General features: G+C 47.3%; 1 protein-coding gene across 1 annotated transcript in view; it reads right to left on the reverse strand.

The window, feature by feature from the left end:
• LOC138481403 (serpin B6-like) overlaps positions 1-23,101 on the reverse strand; it is a 247,095-nt gene that overhangs the window by 165,767 nt on the left and 58,227 nt on the right. Inside the window, exon 3 of the mRNA XM_069613537.1 lies at positions 2,412-2,468. Within this exon, the coding sequence (XP_069469638.1) occupies positions 2,412-2,468 (57 nt within the window). The remainder of the gene's footprint in view (positions 1-2,411; positions 2,469-23,101) is intronic.

Below are 23,101 nucleotides of genomic sequence, written 5' to 3' on the forward strand. Positions count from 1 at the left end.
AGACACAGATGAATGATACACAGCCAGCAGATTTTTTGGCCCAAAGACAATGAGGGTCATTACACGGTAGGAGGTAACCATGCCGCTAATAGCGGTATGGCTACCCCCTTAGCAGGTACCGAGTCCGGGTTCCTTGAATGAGGAATTACAGGCCATTCCAACCTTGGAGGGCCCGGTAATTCCTCATTTAGGAATCCGGACCCGGTACATCCCCATTCCCATTCGAGCCCCCATCGGGCTCAATGGGAATGGGGATGGTGCTAACAACGGGCCCGTTAATAACGGGCCCGTTGTTAGCACCCTGGTCTGCTCGCGGGACCCGCTAAGGGTGCCTGGTAAAACCAGGTCCCCTTAGCGGGTTCCCGCGAGCAGACTCGTAATGAGGCGGTAAGGGGTTGACGGCTCTGGCACCTTTACCGGCGCCATTAACTCTTTACCGCCTCACTCGGAATGAACCCCCCATGACCTCGGTCTTAGAAGAATTAAGTTGCAATCTATTTTGAAGAATACAGCTTGTTATTCTTTCGGCGGAAGCTAACAGTCAGTTAGTTGATTTCAGTGTGGACTTAAGCCTAACAAAAAGGGGCGTAAGAGTGATAAGGTTGATTAAACTCGGAAAAAATATTTTAACAATGGGCGAATATGAATATTAAACAATACTGGTGAGAGAGAGGGACCTTGTGGCACTCAACAGAGAACAGGCAAAGAATCAGAACAATAGGATCCTACTTTGGACAACCTTACTTGTTTTCTGGCCAGCTGGCACGTTTCCCACGAGGCATGGGATACAACGCACTCCGCAGGCTCCCAAACCTTTCCAAGGAATGGCAATACTACACCCTGACTAACAGAGGTACCCTGTAACCCCCAGCACTCCTGCTTGGGTTGTGGACCGGATTCTCTGTTCGCTCCCTTGCAGATGGCATTGGTGTTCCTCATCCTGTGGTTTGGGCATAGTCTTGGCCTGTATTTATTTATCTTCTCATAAAGCGCCGGAGCCCACAGGCATCAGGGTGCAAAAAGATTGCTGGGAACAAGACAGGTCTGAAGAAAAAAGGATTTTCAATTCAGGTATCACAGTCTTTTTCTTGTTGTCAGATAGTGATAATATGTCAACCCCAAAAATGAGAAGTACTGCAAGTGGGGGCATAACAGGCTCCACATGACAATGCGCGGCCGCCATGACATAATCTTTACTATACGGTATGCCGGGCTGCACTGGAAACCAAACGCCTCCCTGGAAATGTTTTTTCAAGTTGCGTCATATTACCATAGACTGTACGCTTTGTAACAAATTCTTTATTTCACCCCACGCAAAAGCGGCCCATGGTGCAGAGGCCCACCGGGAAATCTCCAGAGTTCCCTGTAGGCCAGTCCAGCACTGTTGTTATTGTCCATTGCAAGTTAGATCTATTAGACTGGCTGTTGTCAATTTGTTATAGTCACTCAAACATGATTAATTTAGCTTTTACTATTTCATCTAATCTTATGATAGTATCTATATTGCTGTGTATATATTTGAATTTTGTTCTAGAAATATTTGAACGAAGGCGGTACAAAATGATTTTATGTGTAATTATGACATTTTCACTTGAATTGAATGATCATAGTCTGATACAGGTTAAGTATTGAGAGGTTGATTGCTTTCAACTAAATCAATAAAAAACTGCAAAAAAAGAAAATGATGTCATGTTATTTGGCTTTCATACTTCTTCATTTTACACGGAAACAGTTGGCCGCCTATACGTCTTTGTGGGAGCTCTGTCATGCACGTTCTGTTTCACATATATTGTGCTTCCTTTGTATCTCAAACTTAGTTCTCCTTTTTGTACTTTTTGTCTGTCTACCTTTCTTTTCGAAGGGGCAATTGTACTAAACAAATGCCTACACTGTACTTTTTAACACTGTGGGCCTCATTACACGGACGGCGGTAACCATGGCGCTATTAGCACCATGGTTGCCGCCGGTATTTTACCGATTCCGCCTTGGTGAATGGGGGCATTACTGCCCCATTACAAGGTTGGCGGGCGGTAATTCCCCATTCACCAAGGCCCTTCCCCATTCCCATTTGAGCCCCCATAGGGCTCAATGGGAATGGGGAAGGAGCAAATAACGGTACCGCTATTAGCTATTAGCGGTACCGTTATTTGCCCTGAAGTCCCTCAGCGGGTGCCTTCCTTAACGTGTGGTCTGGCCACACATTAAGGACGGGACCCGCTGAGGGACCTCGTAGTATGGCACCGGTGCCGGTAATCCCTTAGCGCCATCCGTGTAATGAGGCCCTGTGACAGTCTAATTACTCGAGGGCTGCTTTACGGAAAGTGTCATATGTTTCAAACAGCAAACATTTCCTTGAATCAAAATAAATATGACAGTTTACTTCACATTCATGCGTCTTGTTTTAATATTACCTTCCGCGCTTTCTTAGAGCAATCTCCTGTTCCGGTTACAGCAGCAAACTGAAGGACCTGCAAGAAGACACATGAAATATATATATAGTTAGAAATCATTTCAATGAAAGGGAGTTTGTGGCGTAGTCTGCGAGTCTCATATTGCATTTTTTGAAAACGCATGCTAACGGCCCTCGCAAAAGGTCTAAAAACTAAAAGATGCCTCGATTTCTGCACCACCTTTCTCTCCTCACACTGCTCGCGGGAGGATAGCTCAGGGGCAACGTCCTCGCCTTGGAAGCAAGGCGACACGGAGCACCACCGGTTTATCCCTGGGTACGCACTTAGAAATCTGAGTATTAAGCGCGTTATAACTAACATATCATACGAAGACTAACTTAACATAACTATAATATTCTAAAATATATTGCTCAAGAGCGTGTGATTCCACTCATACCCACTTCCCAAGGAAGGGCACGATATCTAATCAGATGGATTAAGCCAATGGCCAAAAAGCACCTGCCCAGAGAGATGTTGAGTCCTAGCGGCACACAGGGTACACAATCAGGTCACGTTTTCATTAATTCTGTCCTAAAATCTCTGAGCAGCCTCCACCTAGATGAAGATGATTATTTTACCCTTGCATTGGACCCCCAACTTTGCGGCCTGCACCACTGAACCCTGTAAGGTAGATGTAGAAACTCTTTTCCAATCTCTTCGAAGGCCCTCCTTTAACCCTGCGTGTCTAGGTTTGAGTGTGAGGGAAATGAACAGGTTCCAAGAATACAAAATCTCCGACTTTCCGCCAGATGAAGAATGTCCTCTCTGGCTGACTGGGCACTTGCGCTCGAAGGGACTTATCACGAGTTGGGCGGTAGCCCTTAAATGCGGCGGCAACTGGGTTACTGCCGCATTTACCGCTCCGCCCAATCACGAGTCCGATGTGTTTACCACCAGCTCAGAGCTTCCATTCAGGAGGGTCTACAACCACGTTTTAGCCAGTGGTCGAAGTATACAAAAAGAAGAAGTGGAACTATGTTCTCTGCTGGCCTGCACCCACTCCCCACAAACCCCATCATCACGTCCCCTCCCACACACAATACATACACCCAGGCACTTGCACCTGCTGTTTAAGGGAACGTTCAGTGCAGTGCACTGAAAGTGCAAGTTTCAACTTCTTCCTACACTTTTATTTTAAAAAGAAACCATTCCGGAACGGTTTCTTTTTAAAATAGAAGTATAGGAGCTGTAAAAGGTCATTTAAAAAAGTATAGGCGCACCGCTCCCGACCGCTCCCGCTCACTTCGACCACTGGTTTTAGCTCACTTCACCCTTCACTGAGGAGAAGTGGCCATTTACATATCAGTCTTGGTCCCGCCACAACGGCAGTCCAGCAATGAAATGCTAGGCAACTCCCCTCTGACCAAGAGCACCATCAGCAACCCCAGACACGTGTTGCAGCCTTGTAGGGCCTCCTCAGTGAGGTAAAGCTGAGCCTTTCTATGGCAGTGAGCAAGGGGTCCACGTCTGGATTACCCTTCGTTACTAAAGGTGAAACCCCACATTTTACAAAATTGAAAAAGGCGTGTGTGAGTCCCTCTAGTGAGAACAAGCATGGGACAAATGCCCTGTTCTATGGAATTTCTTGCACTCAGGGGGGTCTACAACCACGTTTTAGCTCACTGCACCCAGAGGAGAAATATCCATCTGCATATCAGTCTTTGTCCCACTCACAAGGGCAGTCCAGCACCGAAATGCAAGGCAATTCTCCTCTGAACAAGAGTACCATCAGCAACCCCAGACACGTGGTTGGCCTTTTTGGGCCTGTTTAGCCTTGTTGGGCCTCCTCTGTGAGGTGACCAATAGCCGGCGTACTGCCTCCCCTGCCACCCCCTGGATCACTTGCCTCTATCCTACATGGCAGTCAAGCCGTGGCATGGGAAATGTATGATTTTCCAAAGGCTGGTGCTTTGTCTTACATCGCTTATAATACCAGTGAATTCTCTGGTAGGCACAGTGAAACAGACACACATGCAAAGTGTACTAGAGAGACCCCTGACCGCCCATAGAGTCAGAGTTTGCTTTGTAGTACTTTAAGATGAGATAGCTGCACCTTGAGGTGGATGGGGGTGTAGGATTTCCTACTCCAACACCAATCAATAAGGACAACTCAATGGTTTGGCAAAGGGGAGTCCGTTTAATGACAAGTACAAAAAACGGGGAAACATGGAAATCAACAGTGATGCGATAGCTTGTCTTGCTTCAACTCCCAACAACTTCATGTAAACAGTAACAGTTATACCCAAAATTCGTAATCTTTGACGTGTAACACTCAAATGTTATCATGCAGTTCTATTGGTTGGAAAAGGTAACTTAAATATAGGTGCTATATCTGTATATGGTAACAGAGTGTGAGGATTGGATAAACATTATCAGGTGGCCGTCTAAACCCTTCCTTCAAAAATGACTACGGTGGATGTCACTAAAAGTACGACGTCCCATTGGTTCTACTATCTATAGGACCCTAGATTATTTGGTCCATTGTGATTGGGTTGGCTTTAACCCCATGCATAAATCTCCACTTTAATTAGCGCACGCAGAATGGTCAACCAGGTGCAGGATGCCCCAAGATTCACCCGGCCTCCCTTCCATCAATCGGTACTTTAGTGGCTATGTGTCAATTAGTTGGCTGTGGTCGGCCTCGAAACTGTAGCTTCTTGTCAGAAAAAGTTATTGTATCTTCTGTTTGGGAGACAGCCAGGCATAGGTGCCTCTTCTCGCTTGGCTGGTCACGTGCTAGCACACCGTGAATCTGCCTAGTTTTCCTTCTATTTGCGCATTTAATTCTTATTCGGCTTGCCACCTGCCTGGGCCTCCTTATCTCAGCCTTCCTGAGATAGGCTGTTCTGTTCTTAAGTTTCGATTCCGCGAAGCTACTGTTCGCCTCCCTCTCTTGGTCTGACCTCGACTTCCCAGGCACGGGCTGCTCCTGCTGAGTTTCGATTCAGCCGTCTCTTCTCATTTTAGCTGGAATAAGAATCCTGTCCTGTTTGACCTCTAGTAACCTGAGTTAATTCTGCTTTTGTGTAAAGTGGACTTGCACTTATATAGTGTGCTTCATTGAGGTAGATATATATATAGGTGGCGCTTTCCGCTCTATTCTTCTACTAAGCATAGCAAGCCGCACTGTTTTCTTAGATTCTTGCGGTTACAAGCATACGTACAGGCGTTAGCTGGTTGAATATCTTCATCCTGCTTTACAGTTTAAGTTTCTTTATATTTCAACATCGTCTCTCCTTCTAGGTTCATGGTGTCCTGATTCATGGCGTTTTGCGTCTGTGTGTCATCTTTTGATTGTCGTTTCTTTCATCTGTGAGTCTGCCTGGGCCTTCGTGTCATCACCATTCATCTTCAATTAAGGCCTGTTGAGTTTCTTCTGGGACAGTGTTTAAGCAATCTTCATTTCGTGTCATTTGCTGGTAGGGTTGTCTCAATGGACACCTTACTGTCCATGGTTGTCTGGTTATTGGTACTTCAATAGGTATTGTTCTTCTGATAGGCACTGAGTAGAGACCTAATGCGGCTCTCTGCTGGTTTATTTACTCATCATACGTCACATATCTCGGTGTGAACGTTCCTGGTACTTCAAAACGGGCGACTGGAGTGCAGGCCATATTTGGGACCTCCTCTACACTCCCCCCCCTGGTCGGTTCATCGACCACTTCCGCTTCCTCTTTTGGATTCATCTTACTTGGTTCTTCTGTATCCATTTCTTCTTCATCGTCTGGGTTTGTACATGATGGTTTGAAGGAGGGTCTCTTTGGAGTCCATATTTCTATCACTCCTTTCAGGCTTCCTGCTGTCTTTACATGTTCGTCTTTGTTCCATGTCATTAGCTGACATTGTCCATTTGGGCTGCAATAGGTCGATTTTCCTTCATATTTTCTGCGTTTCCTGGGATACAGAAACTTCGTACCTTCTGGCGCATGTTCACTGGTTTTCACAAAGTCTCTTATTTCATCAACAGTTAGATCTCTGGGCTTCTATCCTGGTTTGATATCAATCATGATCTTCATCCCTATGGCTTTCTCTGCAGTATTCTGGCATTGCGAGATTATTATCTTGATAACACAAAATCCTAGTAATATCATTACTAGCAGGGCTCCTAGGAACTTGAATGCGTCCGCCATCCATTGTGGAACCCATGAAAACAGCGATCCAAACCAACTGTCATCATCAACTTCGTCGGTTTCATTGATCATCTGGTTCTGTAGGTTTGTCAGCATACCTATAGCCTCTGTTAAAGTTCCATTTTCCTCGTCGTGAGAAGGTATAAATGTGCAACATGATTCTCCAATTTTTGCACAAACTCCTCCATCCACAGCTGTGATCATGTCAAGTACATATCTGTTTTGGAGAGTCATCAGTCGGATGGCTCCCAACTCTTCCTTGATCCCATTGAATCCTTTTATTGTCAAGTTGATGGTTTGCAGTAACTCCCATCTGGTTATCTGCAACCATTTAGTATTTGCTCCAACTTGGAATCTTGGCATGAGGATTGTCGTGAACACTGATGAGGTGAGGCTGAAAAGCCTGTGTTCATATGGGATTGCATGAAATGCTTCTTCTGATTTGGCGGAGAAATGATTTTCTCTCTTCACTCGAGTTGTTAGTTCCACAGATCTCCTCTTCCTCAGGTGAGCATCTGCTTTTGGGAAACTATCTATATTCAGGTCACTTTTTCGGGATCACTAGTGCTGGAACGTGGACATTCACTATCGTGCATATGCCTCCCCAGTTTTTCGGCAGTCTGATTTATGCTTTGGATCCACATGCCCAATAACAATCCATAATTACTGCAGTCCCATGAGTCATTCCTGGAGCCTCAAAAATGTGTCCCCAGTTCTGATTCTCTCCCATCTTCCTTGTTCCATTGTTCCTGAAGCACAATCTCGGGCCGTCTAATGGCACTAGCTGCAAGGGTCCTCCTCTGTCTTCGACCCATGTCAGTAACTTTGTAAGCTTTGACCATAGTGGTTTGCACAGTCTCTGAGTTTTCTATTGCTTCTTTGCAGGCTCCAACGACCATCCATGCTTGGCAGATCACTACTCCTTCTTCTCATCCGTCAGGGGAGAGCACAGTTCCCCAAATCTGCATGTGGCCTCTGTTTTTCCAAATTTTAGCCTCTTCTGGAGTTTTTCCTTGGACATTCAGTCTTGGGTTTACTTCCCATCTTATTCCGGATCATGTGATTCCTAGTATGGGCTCTATTTCTCGTCTTAATGTCCTGGACATAATCACCTTCATCGGGGTAAACTGCTTCAGTTGCCCATATCAATGAGTCATCACTTCCAATGAACTGGCCTCTGATGTTGCACATTGCTATGTGTGAGAGTTAGTGTGCTGTCGGGACATCGATTTCTACAGCCACAAAGATCTTGGATTTCCCCATGCTGTACGGTAGAAGTGCACAAACAAAGCATTCTCCTTCTGAATTTCGTCTTCCAACTTCCTTTATGTGCTGGTACCAAATGTTGTTTACTAGATGTGCTGTGCTGTCCAGGTAGTCGTTGAGTTCATCATTATCTTCATGCATGCTTCTCTTGATTCTTAAGGTTTTCCTGTAGTTTGCTATAACTACATCTCTGAATGCCTCTGTATGGCTTTTTCTTGCTGGAGGGTTCTCAGGTATCCTGGTCCATGGTGCAGGCTTCCTCATCTGTGCCATTTGAGTGGACAAGAGTCTGGCAGCTCTTTCCTGGTCCTCATGCATCTTTTCTTTGCTGTGTGCAAGTGCCCATTCCAACCAGCCGAACACTGGTCCGGTATATGGCTGTATTGTAGACCTGGTACTTGTCCCTTTTGTTGGAATATGTGTGCTGGGTAATGCAGCCTCTGTCGTTTTGTTGTTCAGTTCCTCTTGTCGTTTCCTTGCTCTGGCTATGTATGGGAATAGTACGTTTACTAACATTTGTGTCCTTGCGGAGAGTTGTTCCGAGGCCGCTTCTGTTTTCTTAAGGGCTTCTGATACGACTGCTTCTGTTGGTCTTTCTCTTAATTCTTCTCGTTTTCTCTCACTATCTCCTGTTAAGGTCTTTTCACTAGGCAGTCTCATCTTCTCTGCTGCCTTCATTTGAGGTTCTGTGGTCATAGACACTAAGCCTGGTTCCTGTGCATTTAGTGTGTGTGTGCGTGTAGTTGTCAGTGCCTTTTCTTCATTCTTTTCGTGCCGACCCTGTCTCTGGCTCTCCTGCTCATTCGGTACCATAAATGTGTGTATATCACTATTAATCACGTTCATTTCAAGTTCATTTACTCTACCATCAGTTTTTTAGGGACTGGAATGACTATATAAGGTCTGGGTGCTTTTGTGGGTTTCACGCGTGTATCATGAGGTGGGTGCACTGAAATCGGAACGCTCCGTGCACCAATAAAAAATGCAGTTCTGATTGTTAATGACAGTAAAATAATGATAAATACAATGCATAAATACATTAAAGTTCGATATGTAAGGCAACAGCATTTTTTTCCAGAGAAGCGGGGGTGCCTCTCTGCTTGTGGGAGAACCAGGTTACTGCTCTGGGCCCCCATCTCGATCATTTGCCAAATGTCAATGTTATTGTTCGCCACCCAGTACCGTTCTTCGAGTTCTGTGTCAAAAGTGTCAGGTGCTTAACAGGTGTCCCCCCTCTTGCGAGTGACGATTGTCTCTTAATACAGGATACAGTTCCTTTGCTAAACTCTGGAAAAAATAGATTACAATAATACTACGATGGGTCACCTTTACTGTGCATGTTCAAAGTACGTGAGTTCCCAGTCCACTCCTCGTATCTGCTTCAGTCCTGAGAACATGTTGGACACTGGTCAGTATGAAGAAATAGGGAAAAAATGACAACAAATATAACAAATAAGGTTCTTGACTCTGCTCCCTCGATCTGTCCCTTAGCAGAAAGTTTCCTCAGAATCGCCTCAGATAATCTCTCTGATGGTTGGAAAGTTCTACTTGGAGTATGATTCCATGCAGGAGCATTCCCATCTGTGCGACATTAGCTGGATTCCCTGATGAAGGTGAGGACGTCAACCTCGATAGGTCTCCTCACCAATTCTGGAAAGTCAGTAACTAGGCGAAAAAGGACATTGTGCGCCAATCTGCTGTCTTGTGGTGACAGGGACATTTGTCCAGTCCTTGTTGAGATTCAGGATTATATGTTCTTTCCTTGATGTAAACAATGTTTTCATTGTCCGGTCGCGTGGAGTGCTTGGCTTACATGTTCAGTGTTTGCTGGATCTAGAAGGAATGTTAATGTATCAGTTGTTCTCCCCATAATAGATGGACAGTCTTCGATTATGCAAAAGAAAAGTGTATTTATGAGTTGATCTATTTCCACCTGTGTTGGAAGCATTTGTTTCCTTCTCACTGTACTCAGGGAGTATGATGAATTGTTCGGCAATGACAGTAAGCAGTTGTCATATTAATTTTTCATTTTCAGGATCTTGAGGAAAGTCTGTGACACTTGTGAGCCTCCCTACCAGTGACGGGTATGATCTTAACACTAGGTTGAAATATGTGACCACGTCCTTTGTGATGTCTCTACTGTGGGACACCATAAGTGCTTCCAAACAAAGTCTCGGTTTTGGATGAATCAGGATTCTGTATCTGCTTCCAATGTAAATATCCTTGATCAAAGTTTGTCATAGTCTTTTTCTCCTCATGGTTTAAGAGTGCCTCAGTTCAAAAGTTCAAATCAGCAAAACATGTTGTGGCTTATACGCGCAATTTTCTTCTTAACCCTGCAACTAGGATGCACAGAGTGTCCGTTTTTTATGTCCTTATCCCCTTTTTTGCTTAGAGGAAGTGTCCAATTTAAGCCACAACTTGCAAAAAGTTCTTTATCTTTACTTTGCTGGTCATGCGTCCTTCTTCCTCGTCATGGATCTCGTCTGCACGTGCTGTGGTTCTTCCCCGTTGTCTGTAGTCTCTTTGCGGTGGGGTGCAGGCAGGGGGGTTCCTCCGATGTATGGCTTGATATCACCCAGGAAGATCCAAGCTCTTCTTCCTTGCAGCTTGACTGCGGATGGAGTGACGTCTTCAACTGTGAACAGACCATTGAACCTTGGCTCGTCCCACTTTTTCCTTGTGTGATTCCTCACCAAGACGGTGTCTCCAGGGAAGATGAGTGGAACATGTAGACCCTGAGCTGAGTCTGGTGTAGTGTCTCCTTCTGTATTCTTTGCTGCACTGCACCCTTTTCGTCGTCGCTGCAGCTGGTCTGAAATTACAGTAAGGCAAGATGTCATGTAGTTCAGATAATTTCACATTTCAGATCCTAGAACCTCTCCTGTCAACTGGGCGTCACATCTAGCTCTATCTCAGGGTGTGAGGGGAGTTCTCATTCTTCTTCCTGTGGCTATCTTGTGTGGCGTAAGATGATGGTCAGAGCCAGGTTGGTTCCGAAGAGCATACAATGCCAGAGCAAGGCAGTGCAACCATCCCCTCTTTAGAGTAAGCTTCAACTTGGCTATCCTTTCTTTTAACAAGCCGTTGAGCCTCTCACAGATCCCATTATCTTCTGGATGATATGCCGACGAGAACTTGTGCTTTATACCAAGCCGCAAGCTAATCTGTTCAAAGACTGCATTTACAAAGTGAGCCCCATTATCTGATCTCATGACTTCACACACCCCCCACCTGGGGAACACTTCCCTCACCAAAAATGTGGCCGCACAAGTAGAGTTTGGGTGTGTACATGGACCTGCTTCTATCCATCTAGAGAATCGACACACCACAACAATTAAGTATCTGTACACGTTGCATACTTGAATTATGTCCACATAATCGACAGGCAAGTGCTAAAAAGGCCCATTTGGCCTGGGGATGACTCCTCTCATTACTTTTAATGTGTGCCCAGCGGTGAATTTCTGGCAGATTATGCAGTTCACCATAAAGAATGGAACATGCTCAGCTAAATTCAGTCTGAACCAGTCCTCTGCGAGCATTGCTGCTAGATTCTCCTTTGTCATATGCGCCGGGTAATGTAACTGCTCCAGCGCTATTTTTAGTATGGCTACAGGCATTACTGGTTTACCAGTGCTGTCCTGTCGCCACAAGCTGTCTGAGGGGTTTAAAAAACACCCTTGACATTTCCACAAGTTTTTCTCTTCCTGTGCTGCTTCCTTCTGGAGCTCCATTAGTTACGTTTGCCCAACATCGTTATGGGCTTCCTGTGTGGTCCGTGCAACCATCATTCTTACATGGGTGCACGCTACTTCCACTTCCATAACCGTCCCACTTTTGCATGCCATACACTTGGCTTCCGTGTCTACTGCGTGAGTTCCGCGTGAGACAAAATCTGTCCCGTTCGTGTGGGCGGCGCATTTCATGACCGCTATGCCAACTGGGAACTGTAGTGCCTTTGTCAGCCTGTCCAATAAGGCTGCGTGCTGTACTGGAGTGCCGTCCGCTCGGAGGTAGCCCCTCCTTTTCCAGCACGCTAATCCTGCGTTCACTGTTGACCTCACATAGGCGGAGTCACCATACACCGTTACTTCCTGTCTCAATGGCGAGTATCAACGCCAATAATTGTGCAGTCTGTGCTGAGTAATGAGATGGTATTCGTGCACTAACAAGTACTCGAAATTCACCATTTGCTATGTGTTTCATCACAGCGATGCCTGTGTATCTTTGCCCATCACTTTGGTCGTCCCTTGAAGACCCGTCAATAAAGACGATCTCTAAGTCCTGCCAAGGCATTTTCTTTTACCCTGGGGATTTCATCATAGAATTCTTCATAATTCGTGCAGTCATGTATCGGCTCTCCTTCAGTGACTGGTTCTGCTATAAACATAGCTGGCTTTACTATCTCACATCGAACTATTTTAATCAATGGGTTTGATATGATCACTTCACAGGCAGAAGCTCTCTGAGATGTCAATGTGCCCTTTGGCTTCTCTAAAATGGCAAATAATGAGTGCTCGACGTATAACGTCATGGAACATCCCATTACAATGTTTGTTGCTTCCTCTATGGCGAACTCTGCAGCAGCTAACCTTTGTTCACATGGGAAGTGACCTCTCATTACTGGGTCCAGATTCCCACTGTAATATGCTAGGGGCTTGTACCCCAACGAGGTTCTTTGAGCGAGCACTGCCGTCATAACGCTGCCATCTGTGTGTGGAAACAGGTAAAAGTCCTCTGCATAATTGGGAATTCCGAGAACTGGAGCTGTACAAATCGCTCTCTTGAGTTCAGTAAACCCTTTCTCCATTGTCTCTGACCATTCAATCTTTTCCTTTGTCACTGAAGTAAAGGCTTAGTATAAGAGCTGTAATCGCAAACCCATGCCCTAAAATAGTTGCAAAGGCCTAGAAAGCTCTGCATTTGCTTTATCGTGTGTGGCTTAGCCGTGTTCAATATGGCTTCAGCCCTTTCTGGGGTCAGCTTCTTGCCTTCATGTGAGATTAGCTGGCTTATGTACAGCACTTCCTATTGACAATATTGTAACTTTTCCTTGTCAACCTTATACCCCTTCTCAGCCAGTATAGTCAGTAGCTGAACAGAATCGTGCCTGCATTGCTCTTCTGTGGTGCTGCAGATTAGGATGTCATCCACATACTGCAAGACAATACTTTCTAATGCAATATTGCTTAAATCCATCTGCAGGACTCTGTTGAAAATAGACGGAGACTCACAGTATCCCTGTGGCAGCCTCTTGCTTTTCAGACGCATTTGTCTGAACGTGAATGGCGTCAGATCTTGTGAGTCACGGTGCAACAGGATTGAGAAAAAGGCATTTTTCAAGTCAATCACAGTGAAATATTTTGCCTCGACGGGTATATTACATAGAATTGTAGATGGGGTAGGGACTAGAGGGAACTCGGCCTCATCAATATCATATATTGGTCGGAAATCCTGAATTAAACGCCAAGACCCCCCTCTTTGATTTCTTGATGGGATAAACTGCCGTATTACATGGTGACTCTGACGTCACCAAGATGCCCTGGTCCATCATAGCAGAAATTGTCTTAGAAATCCCTTCATCTGCCTCTCTGGACATGGGATATTGTCGGGCTCTCAGTAAAATTGCTACTGGTTTTAGTTTAATTTTCACTTCTCCCACCCCTTCAAGAGGCCTACGTCATAGGGTTCTGTAGTCCACACTGAGACAGGCACTTTAGCTATATCGTCATCAAAATACTCTGGACAATTTAGTGCCAACATTATTCTCTGAGGCACTTCTCTTTTGATCATCTTTACCCAAAAGATGAGACTTACTTCCACCATTGTCTCTTCTGTGTCTGCTTGTTCTTCAAACAGATCGTCATCGGTGACGTCAGTCACTCGATATCCTTCTTCAATGGTGATAATCGGGCACCATTGTCTGCCTTCATCATCGTACCCATCAACCAATACTACTTTCCCTCGCACTGCTGCTGCGTGTATCATAAAGGGAAATATGTCCCTCCTCCTCATGCATAGATATTCTTGGACTAAATAAAAACTGATCAGGGGTTCTCATGGTTCTGTCTGCAAGTCCTGGCAATCCCGCCATAAGCACACGCATGCCATATGCGAAAACTTCTAGCTCCAATGGTATGGCCCTCATGGCTATTTGTCCTGAGTATGCTCTAATCATTTTGCATACATTTGAATAGTGCATTCCTGGAGTGGAGCATACTATGCCCTCCTCCGTGAACGAAATTGTCATGTTCAACTTTGTCATTAACTCTCAACCCAAAATGTTTACTGGGGTCTGACGCGAATACAATAAAGGTACATTCATTTTGCACTCTCCTATGGAGACTGTGAGTGCATTGTAAAGGGAACTCGACTGTGAGCTCCTGTAAAACTCTGAGTATCTATGGCCTCGCCGGACAAGGAAACCTTTCCTTCACGTATACATGAGCATGTTGCACCCGTGTCCACTAGGAAGGAATATTCTTTACCCCCTATAACGACATCCAACCTAGGTTCCCTATGAGGGTCTGGTGTCACTTATAGGATAGAGCACATCAGGGTTCCCAGTGAGCTGTCCTAGTTCATATATAAGTTTGGCCCACTGTGCACTTGTGGATTTTCCCCATTCCTAGTGTTGCTTCCCCTTCCAGGGTTCTGGTCTGTGGAAAGTTGTGGCGGTGCCTGTTGGGATTGTCCTTGTGGAAAATTCTCCATGCTTTGTGGTTGCGCCCCTTGTTGCGCTCCTCACGCTTGTTGCTGCACCGTGTGATTCTGTGCAACGCCCTGTTGTAAAACTACAGGTGGATTCACCGTGCCTGCTCCCATTCCTTGGCCGTCTGCAACATGCCTTGACTTCTGCATGTGTGCACCAAATGTCCTGTCATTCCACACAGCCATACTGGCGGTGGTTGGATTATTTATCCATTTGACATATCCGGGTTACCATTTTTCACATTTTGAAAGCCTCCATGATTATTTTGGAAACCTCCCTGATTGCTCTGCCATCCTCTTCCTCTAAATCCTCTTTCCCCTGGGTAAAACCCTACGTTACCCTGGTTATTTTGTTGTGGATTAGCCACCTGCTGCATGTTTTGTTCAGCTGCGTTAGTTAGCATGGCTCCTTCAAGAGCATACTTTGATCATTTCTTTTGCACCAACTTCACTTCCTCACCCTTTCGAGTTGCCTCCTTTTTGCGATTCTTTTCTTGCAATAGTCTACAGTAATTTGAGATGGTCAACTGTATTTCAGCCCAAGGCTTAGCCTCAACTCCTACCAATTTCTCGAGTAGTTTTTTCACCGGTTCTGGCAAACCTTGGCACAATATATGGTAAAACACAGGTATTGATTTCGTCCAAGATTCAGGCGTTTCGAGCACCCACGCATCTTGGAAATTCTGTATATAAATTAACGGACCTTCAGAATCTTTAATTTTTCGAGTCATTGTAGCTCCCATATCGGAAGTGTCTGGGTAAAGCACTCGTAGCGCTTTCCATACTGCTGCTCTGCAATTGTTAAATGGCGCTCCGTCATGCACAGTGTTAATTGTGGTTACACCAGGGTACCTGCCCGTGTCCACACATCGTCTGCTCTCTCACCAAGTATGGGATTAAGAGACCTTTAATGTCCCCTATCGCTAGCGTGTTTCCTCCTGTCATTTTTTCTAACTCGTGTATCCATTTTCCGGCTCCCGATGTCAGCATTGGAAGCTTGTTTTTCAAGTTTTCTCGATCCATGTGTGGCCATGCAATATATTGTGGTCTTGCTCCCCCCTTTTCAGTAGCGGAAATTGGAACGCACAGCCCTCTTTCTCTTCTCTCATAGTTCTCCTGTCCATTGCAGGGGTAATATTCCCGCATCGCCGTCTACCTGGCAATGTCCTTAGTCTGTCTACATAGGGCGGTGACAACACCTACCTCTGACCATGAGGCACTTCTTCATGTCGGTCAGACTGCGTGGCTGACTCTGATGCCCTCAGTGCGGATTCACTAGTGTCTGACCATCGTATCCCTCTTTCCCTTGGGAGTCGTCTTTCGACCGTCTCCCTTCTTCGTTTGCCTCACACTCCTCCCCTTCGGAGTCAGACATTGTTTGTCCCCAATTCACACAACTTCTTGTGTCTTCATTGTTTCCACTGATTTCTAATCTATCCAGGGACAGTTTGCTATTCCCACTACATTGGGTGACATCCTCAGTGTCATAGAGCTGAGGGCTTTCCAAGCGCTTGTCCTCCCCCTCTCCTTGGGGTATTTGTTCTAGCCCCATTTCATCATATATTCTATCGATCGTTTCCCCGATGCTTCTGGTGTCGAAGTCATCTTCAATATTTTCCCTAGACGTGCCTGGTACTGAATCGTATGCAGGAAAGAATTATTCAATGTCTTCCCAGTCTAAAACTGGATCGGGTTTTTTAACTTCCCTCTCCAAATATTTGAAATCGCGTGCCCTCTGTCTTCGTTTACGTTCGATATCGTCATCAAATTCTTTGTGCTGGGGGCGTGGCCTGACGCGCATGGAGTGAGGACGGTGCTTCCTTGAGCTCCGGCCCGGCCGCGCCGTCAGATCCTGTTTTTTGTGCGTTACGAGCGTAGCTGCACCACCCATTCCATGGTGCAGTTACACATAAAGCGATTATCTGTGTATCGCATCTTTCTCCGACAAAAATCGGAGACCGAGCACTTGCTGAGTCGATCCGCCCCGGCTCCCCCTGCCACCCGAGGGAGGCTCCCAAGATGGCGGACGCATTGCGCCGATGACTCCGGAGCGATCAGAGAGGCCGGGATCCAACAGCACCTCCGCCCGGCTGATCATGCGCTCCTCTTGCTGACCGCCGCTGCCCAGGGGTGCACGCCTTTCCTCGGAGCGTACTCGTGAGGTCCAACGAAACTTCTGCTTGGACCGAAGGACAACATCGCGGAAGCTCCCGCCTCGTGCATTAGACGACCCAGGCGCCCAGAGTCGGTGCTCCCGTGCCTGACAACGCTGGCGCGCCACTAGCACTACTAGCGCGAAGCGGACACTACTGGCTCCACAGACCCTGGGGACCACTTGTCGAAGCCCCGGCCTGGGGCACATCCGACTGACTCTTCACCAGCCAGGGAGCACGGCCGCCCACTCACATGGACTTCTTCATCGCGAATGCGACCTGTGGTTCTCTACACGGGATCGACTGGACGACACCGACGCCTGGAGTGAGTGGATCGCAGGCCCCTTTCGACCCCTTCATCCTACACGCTCACCGATAGCTATCCCAGCTGATCCTTCTCCGGAGCGCATACCGGATCTGCTGCGGGAGCCGCTCGCTCCGTTTGAAGGCCGACTCCATGAACTTTGCAGCCTTTATCCCAAAAGCCCATTTACCGGACTACAGGGCTTAGCCGCCTACCCCAACCAGCATTCACAGGCCACACTGCGGTGCCCCTCTCAACCCACCTGCCCCGCAGCAACCAGCATCGACTTTACCACTATTACCCCATCTGAGGGGCAGGCCCGTAGGGCGGATCTTGGCAACACCCTAAAAGACTCAGGCCACAATTTTCCGTGTGCCCTCACTACGGGACAGCTGCAGCTCCTGTACACCCGGCACAGGGGGTGCACTAAGACTGGCGGCACAACACACTTAAATGATACGCAGTGGCGAGCTGTGATAAGTTGCACGTTCACCCACCCTGCGAGAGGACATCGGACCCCTTGTGTCACCCACTAAGGCCAAGACACTCCACTATGGCGGCCACAAGAAATAAGGCCAAAAACGCTACCATGGACCCTTTTGTCACATTTAAGTCTCATCCCGCCTCCCAGACCACACCGATAGGCTCAGCAACGCGAGACAGCTCCGTGGAAGACACCAGACACAACCAGGTACTGGAGGCGATCGCAGCCCTAAGATCATCCATAGAATCGAAGATAGGCGAAGCCAAAGCCGGTATTCAACTAATAAGACAGGATGCCCGCATCCTGACGGAACGTGTCACCGTTATTGAATTTTCCCATAAGGACATGGCTGATGACACGGCAGCCCTAAAGTCGGAGGTCGCAGTCGTCAAAAATAAGGTGTCCCTCCTGGAAGCTAGGTCTAAAGAGGCGGAAGGTCGCGCTAGGCGCAACAACATTAGGATATTGGGTGTACCAGAGGGGACAGAGACTATGGACCCGACGGCCTTTGTGGAATTCTTAATACAACAGGAGATCGGGGTGGCGAACCTCTCCCAGGGCTTCGCCATAGAGAGGGCTCACAGGTCGCTCCAGAAGAAACCCCCCCAGGCTCCTACCCTCGCCCCATCATTGCGAAGGTCCTCAACTTCCGGGACCAGGAGGTAATCCTGAAATTCTCGGGAGAAGGTGGAGAAATAGAGCGGGACAACTAAAAAATCACCATATACCCCGATTAGACTCAGGCTGTTCAGAAAGCAAGGAATTCCTTCGTCCCAATCAAGGCCAGACTGAGGAAACTAAATCTGAAATATATGCTGCTTTACCCCTCCAGACTAAAAGTGATTTATAAGGGAAGGGCAGTATTTCTAGAGACACCAGTGGCAGCCACTATGTGGATGGAACATAACAACCTGGCCGAGGTCCCCATCGACTCTTCCCACGGGAAACATAATGAAGACAGCCAGGGATGATGCACGGATACCCTGACTTGGGCACCCACGCCCTCCCCAATGTACCTGAAACGGTAAAAGAGCTCCGATCTCTCTGAAGCAAAACTACAAAATGAGAATGCTAAACGACTGCGTGGCCCACCGGATCTCCCATGCATGGACATAGACCACGTTCCCCCGAGGGACCAGTGCAGGCCAGTTGCCAGCACATACCTACTTGCGCCAGATACCCGGATGGGGATAGGCAGCGCGAGAGCACCTGAGCACTGCACCATTGTGACAGGAGCTGGGTGCACCAGTTATATTTGTTTCTTTCAAGTTGTTATTGTTTTAACTCTCCTACCTCTGAGAATTCTCAACTGTACCGAAACGAATCCAAAATTGAATATCGAAACAGACCGCCCCTCACAGTCTGAACAGGACATGGCTCACAACAACATACGATCGAACCGTAATAAAGATGGGGCATTCCTGTCGATAACTGACGTAAATATACAATGGCGTCAAAACCGAAGGTGATCACGTGGAATATCAGAGGGATGGGATCCTACCTCCGAAGAAACCGGATACACTCCTACCTGAAGAGGAAGAAGATATCATTCGCCCTACTGCAGGAAACGCACCTCTCCACAGACTCTGCGGATAAATTGACAAAATACTGGGGAGGCCAGGGGAATGGCTCGTCCCATTCGAGATATGCACGAGGAGTGTACACGTGGGTAAGCCCGGACACCCCATTTCATCAACTGGGGGTAGAAACAGACGACGAAGCCAGATACCTGATAATGTGGGGTACGCTGGAGAACACTCGGCTATGCATAGTGAACTCATATTTCCCTCAGTACGGTATACCCTCCCACCTCAAGAAGCTATGCGCCAAAATTATGCTCCACAGAGACCACACTCTAATATGGGGAGGAGATTTCAATTGTGTCATGAACGCTGAATTGGACAGGTCTACCACACCACGCACACCCAACAACCTTTCCTCCCAAGCCCTCGGCAGAGCTGTGGAGGATTTACACATGATCGACATCTGGCGAGACCTGCACCCAGTCGACAGATCCTACTCATTTTACTCAGCCCCTCATAACCTCCAGACCAGGATAGACTATCTCTTCATAGACAATGAGCTAACCCCACAGGTTGAATCTGCGAACTACCTGGGTAGATCAATATCGGATCACTCCCCACTGATACTGCAACTCTGTCTGAGAGGCCCTAGACCTCCTATCCCGATGTGGCGCATGCCAATAGAGGCCTTGACCGATCCCGCATTCAAAGAAACCCTAGCTGAGAAGCTTGAGGAATATATAGAGTTTAATAAGGGTTCAGTCGACAAATGGAGCACATTTTGGGAAGCAATGAAGGTGGTAACGAGGGGAGAGGTAATTGCCGAGGCAGGTGGGATCAGGAGGCAATTGAGACAGGAACTAGAGACTGAGGAGGAAAATATCAAGCACCTCGAAAACAATCTCCCCCCAACGATTGAGACGGAAACCAGGCTGAGGGAGATCAGAGAAGACTGTAGAATTGCATGGGAGAGGCTCTCGAAGTGCGACTTCTCTGCACGAACTGTGAAGGCACACAAAGAAGCGGACAAACCAGGTAGGATACTAGCTTGGCTATGCAGGAAAGAACACCCGAGGATGGCACTAAATGTGATTAAGGACAGCAATGGCATAGCCCACAGGACACAGCAATCAATAAACAACACTTTCTCTGACTTCTATGCCGATTTATATGCCCACACCAACCGAATACCCGAGGCAGACATAAAAGACACCTTGGCGGAAGTTGGTCTACCCAAATTGAACCAGGAGCAGAGAAACATGCTGGGAGAGCCCATCACGCCCGAGGACATATCCGAGGGGATCAGATCCCTCTCCACGAGCAAAACCCCTGGAACAGACGGCCTTACCCCGGAGTTCTACAAGGCGTATGAGTCGATCTTATCCCCCATACTGCAAGAAGTTGATGCGGAGGCATATGAAACTGAAATATTACCGAGTAGCATGAGAGAGACCCTTATAGTCCCAATGCTTAAGCCTGGCAAACCACCTGAAAACTGTGACTCATACCGCCCACTAGCGCTCCTGAATTACGGCAGCAAAATACTAACGACCATACTGGCAAAAAGGCTTTTGAGAGTAATAGGATCCCTGGTACATGAAGACCAAACTGGCTTCGTCCCAGGGCACAACACCACGGCCAACTTGAGAAGACTCCAGCATGTAATAGCACAAACGGCTGAATCCACCCAAGACCTGGCTGTACCCTCGCTAGATGCCATCATGGCTTTTGATTCGATTTTCTGGGAGTGGCTGATCGAGACCCTGAGGGAATTTGGACTCGGCCAACACTTTGTTCGATGGATCGAGGTGCTCTACAACAACCCAGTTGCGAGAGTGAAGACTGGGGGCATGATAGCAGAGGCTTGGGCCATCCAAAGGGGAACTAGGCAGGGATGCCCCTTCTCGCCAATGCTGTACATCCTGGGTCTGGAACTGGTGGCAATCTACTTCAGGAAACAGCTTTTCGATGCAGGTATCAGCCTGGGTGGAACGGACAACATCATCTCCCTATACTCCGACGATGTCCTCTTGTATCTACGGTACCCCCAAAGAAACGCCCCTACAGCGCTGGATATCCTAGACAATTTTGTGAAATACTCTAGGATAAAATTCAGGCAGCAGAAATCATGCTCCTTCCCTTTAGCTGGACTCAGAGGCAGAAGCACAGACGAACTCCCTGAGATTGGGATCCAATGGCAAGTGGAGGCGTTTCGCTACCTGGGCCTCACCATCAAACACACGCCAGTCTCCACCCACGAATGCAACACGGAGGTGGCCATGTCCGGAGTGCGCAGATCCATCAAATTCTGGTCGAAATTGCCGCTTTCTGTGATGGGTAGAGTAGCAATATCCAAAATGATAATATTGCCTAGATTTCTCTATTATTTTACTAACATAACATACTATATTCCACCACCCTTCTTCAGGAAGTTGGAATCCCTGCTCAGGGACTTCCTTTGGGGTTGAGCCAGGCACAAGCTCATGCTGAGCATCCTCACACTTCCCTACGCCGAGGGTGGCGTCCAGCTGCCCGATTTCCAGAGATATTACCTGGCGGCACAACTGACTCATGTCGCAAAATGGTTATGTGATGACCCTTCAGCAGAGACGAATATCCAGCGCCAACTAACCTCACCCATGCACCCTAAGGAACTAATATGGAACAAGCAAGTTGGGCCCTCTGACCCACCCATGATAGCACAGTTGGGGCGACAGGTATGGACAAAAGTCACCTCTATGCTTGGGCTACGGCACTCATACGCACCTGAGATCCCCATGCTGGCAGACATATGCAAAACCCCCGGCGAATTACCGGCAATGAGGAGATGGGAGCACTTTGGCCTCTACACATGGGGAGACATGTTTACCGAAGGGCTATTTAGGGAATTTGAATCGCTGCAATAGATAGACGACTCGCCCCAGGACAATTCTTATGGTACCAGAAGGTGAGACACGTTGCCAAAGAGAAATGGAATGTATGGCCCGAGGAGCCGAACACACACCCCCTTGTGCAGGAGCTGTATGGTGTCAGTGACGGCTGGAAACCGACGTCGAGGTTATACACCCAAATAAATGACAGGTCCAACCCAAGAAGTGCATGTCTGAAAGAGAGATGGGAGTCCGACTTAGGGACTGAAATCACAGAGGGAGAATGGTCGAGGGCCCTATCATACCCGAAGGAGATATCCCGGAATGTAAGGTTTAGGCTAATTCAGCTCAATGTCCTCTACAGGACCTACATGACCCCACACAGGATAGCCACATTCTCCGACAAGGTTGCCCCGACCTGCCCATGGTGCACTTCCGATCATGCCGACATGATCCACATGTTCTGGACCTGTCCTAAAGCACAGGAACTTTGTTCCGCCGCTGAACAGACCTGCAGGAAGGCTGGGCTGGAGATATACGAATGGACACCTAAGGAATGCCTCCTGGGTACCCATCCGAGGCTGAGTAAAATCAAACACTCAGTGAATTTTATGGACATTGCATGTATACTCACGAAGAGAACAATTGCCATGGCCTGGAAATCCCCGACTGGCCCCAGGTATGAACCCTGGATTAAGGAGATGTTAAGATGGACGGCAGCCGAAACCAGAACGTGGGAGGAGGGGAATAGTCGAGGCGGAGAAGACTCGAGCACCGCACTGGAGTCCTGGAAGACCCTCCTGAGAGACTTGATTTTCTCAACGAGCCCCAAGCCCCCTTGAATCTACCCCTCTTAATCTCTATGTAAGTTCGACCGAGAAACTGCAATATCAAACTCACACTCGCCCCCACATCACGCCCCACTAAGAACAGCCAGACCCCATCAGACCCGAGACGAGGGTTCGAATAGGAAACGAGGAGCCCAACAACTCAGAAGACATACGGACAGTTAGTGTTACTATTGTTGTTTGTTAATTGTTTAATCTTACCAATGCTTTAAATGGCATATATGATATGTACTAGGTGATTCAATCTTCACCATGCTCATGATGGTTTTAATGTACACATATATATAAATGCCAATAAAAACATTTAAAAATAAAATCAAATTCTTTGTGCTTCCTTGCCTCTTCTCTGACCCTATCTTCTT

The sequence above is a fragment of the Ambystoma mexicanum genome, chromosome 5p (assembly GCF_040938575.1).
Source record: "Ambystoma mexicanum isolate Mex_15411 chromosome 5p, UKY_AmexF1_1, whole genome shotgun sequence".
NCBI classification, from domain to species: domain Eukaryota; kingdom Metazoa; phylum Chordata; class Amphibia; order Caudata; family Ambystomatidae; genus Ambystoma; species Ambystoma mexicanum.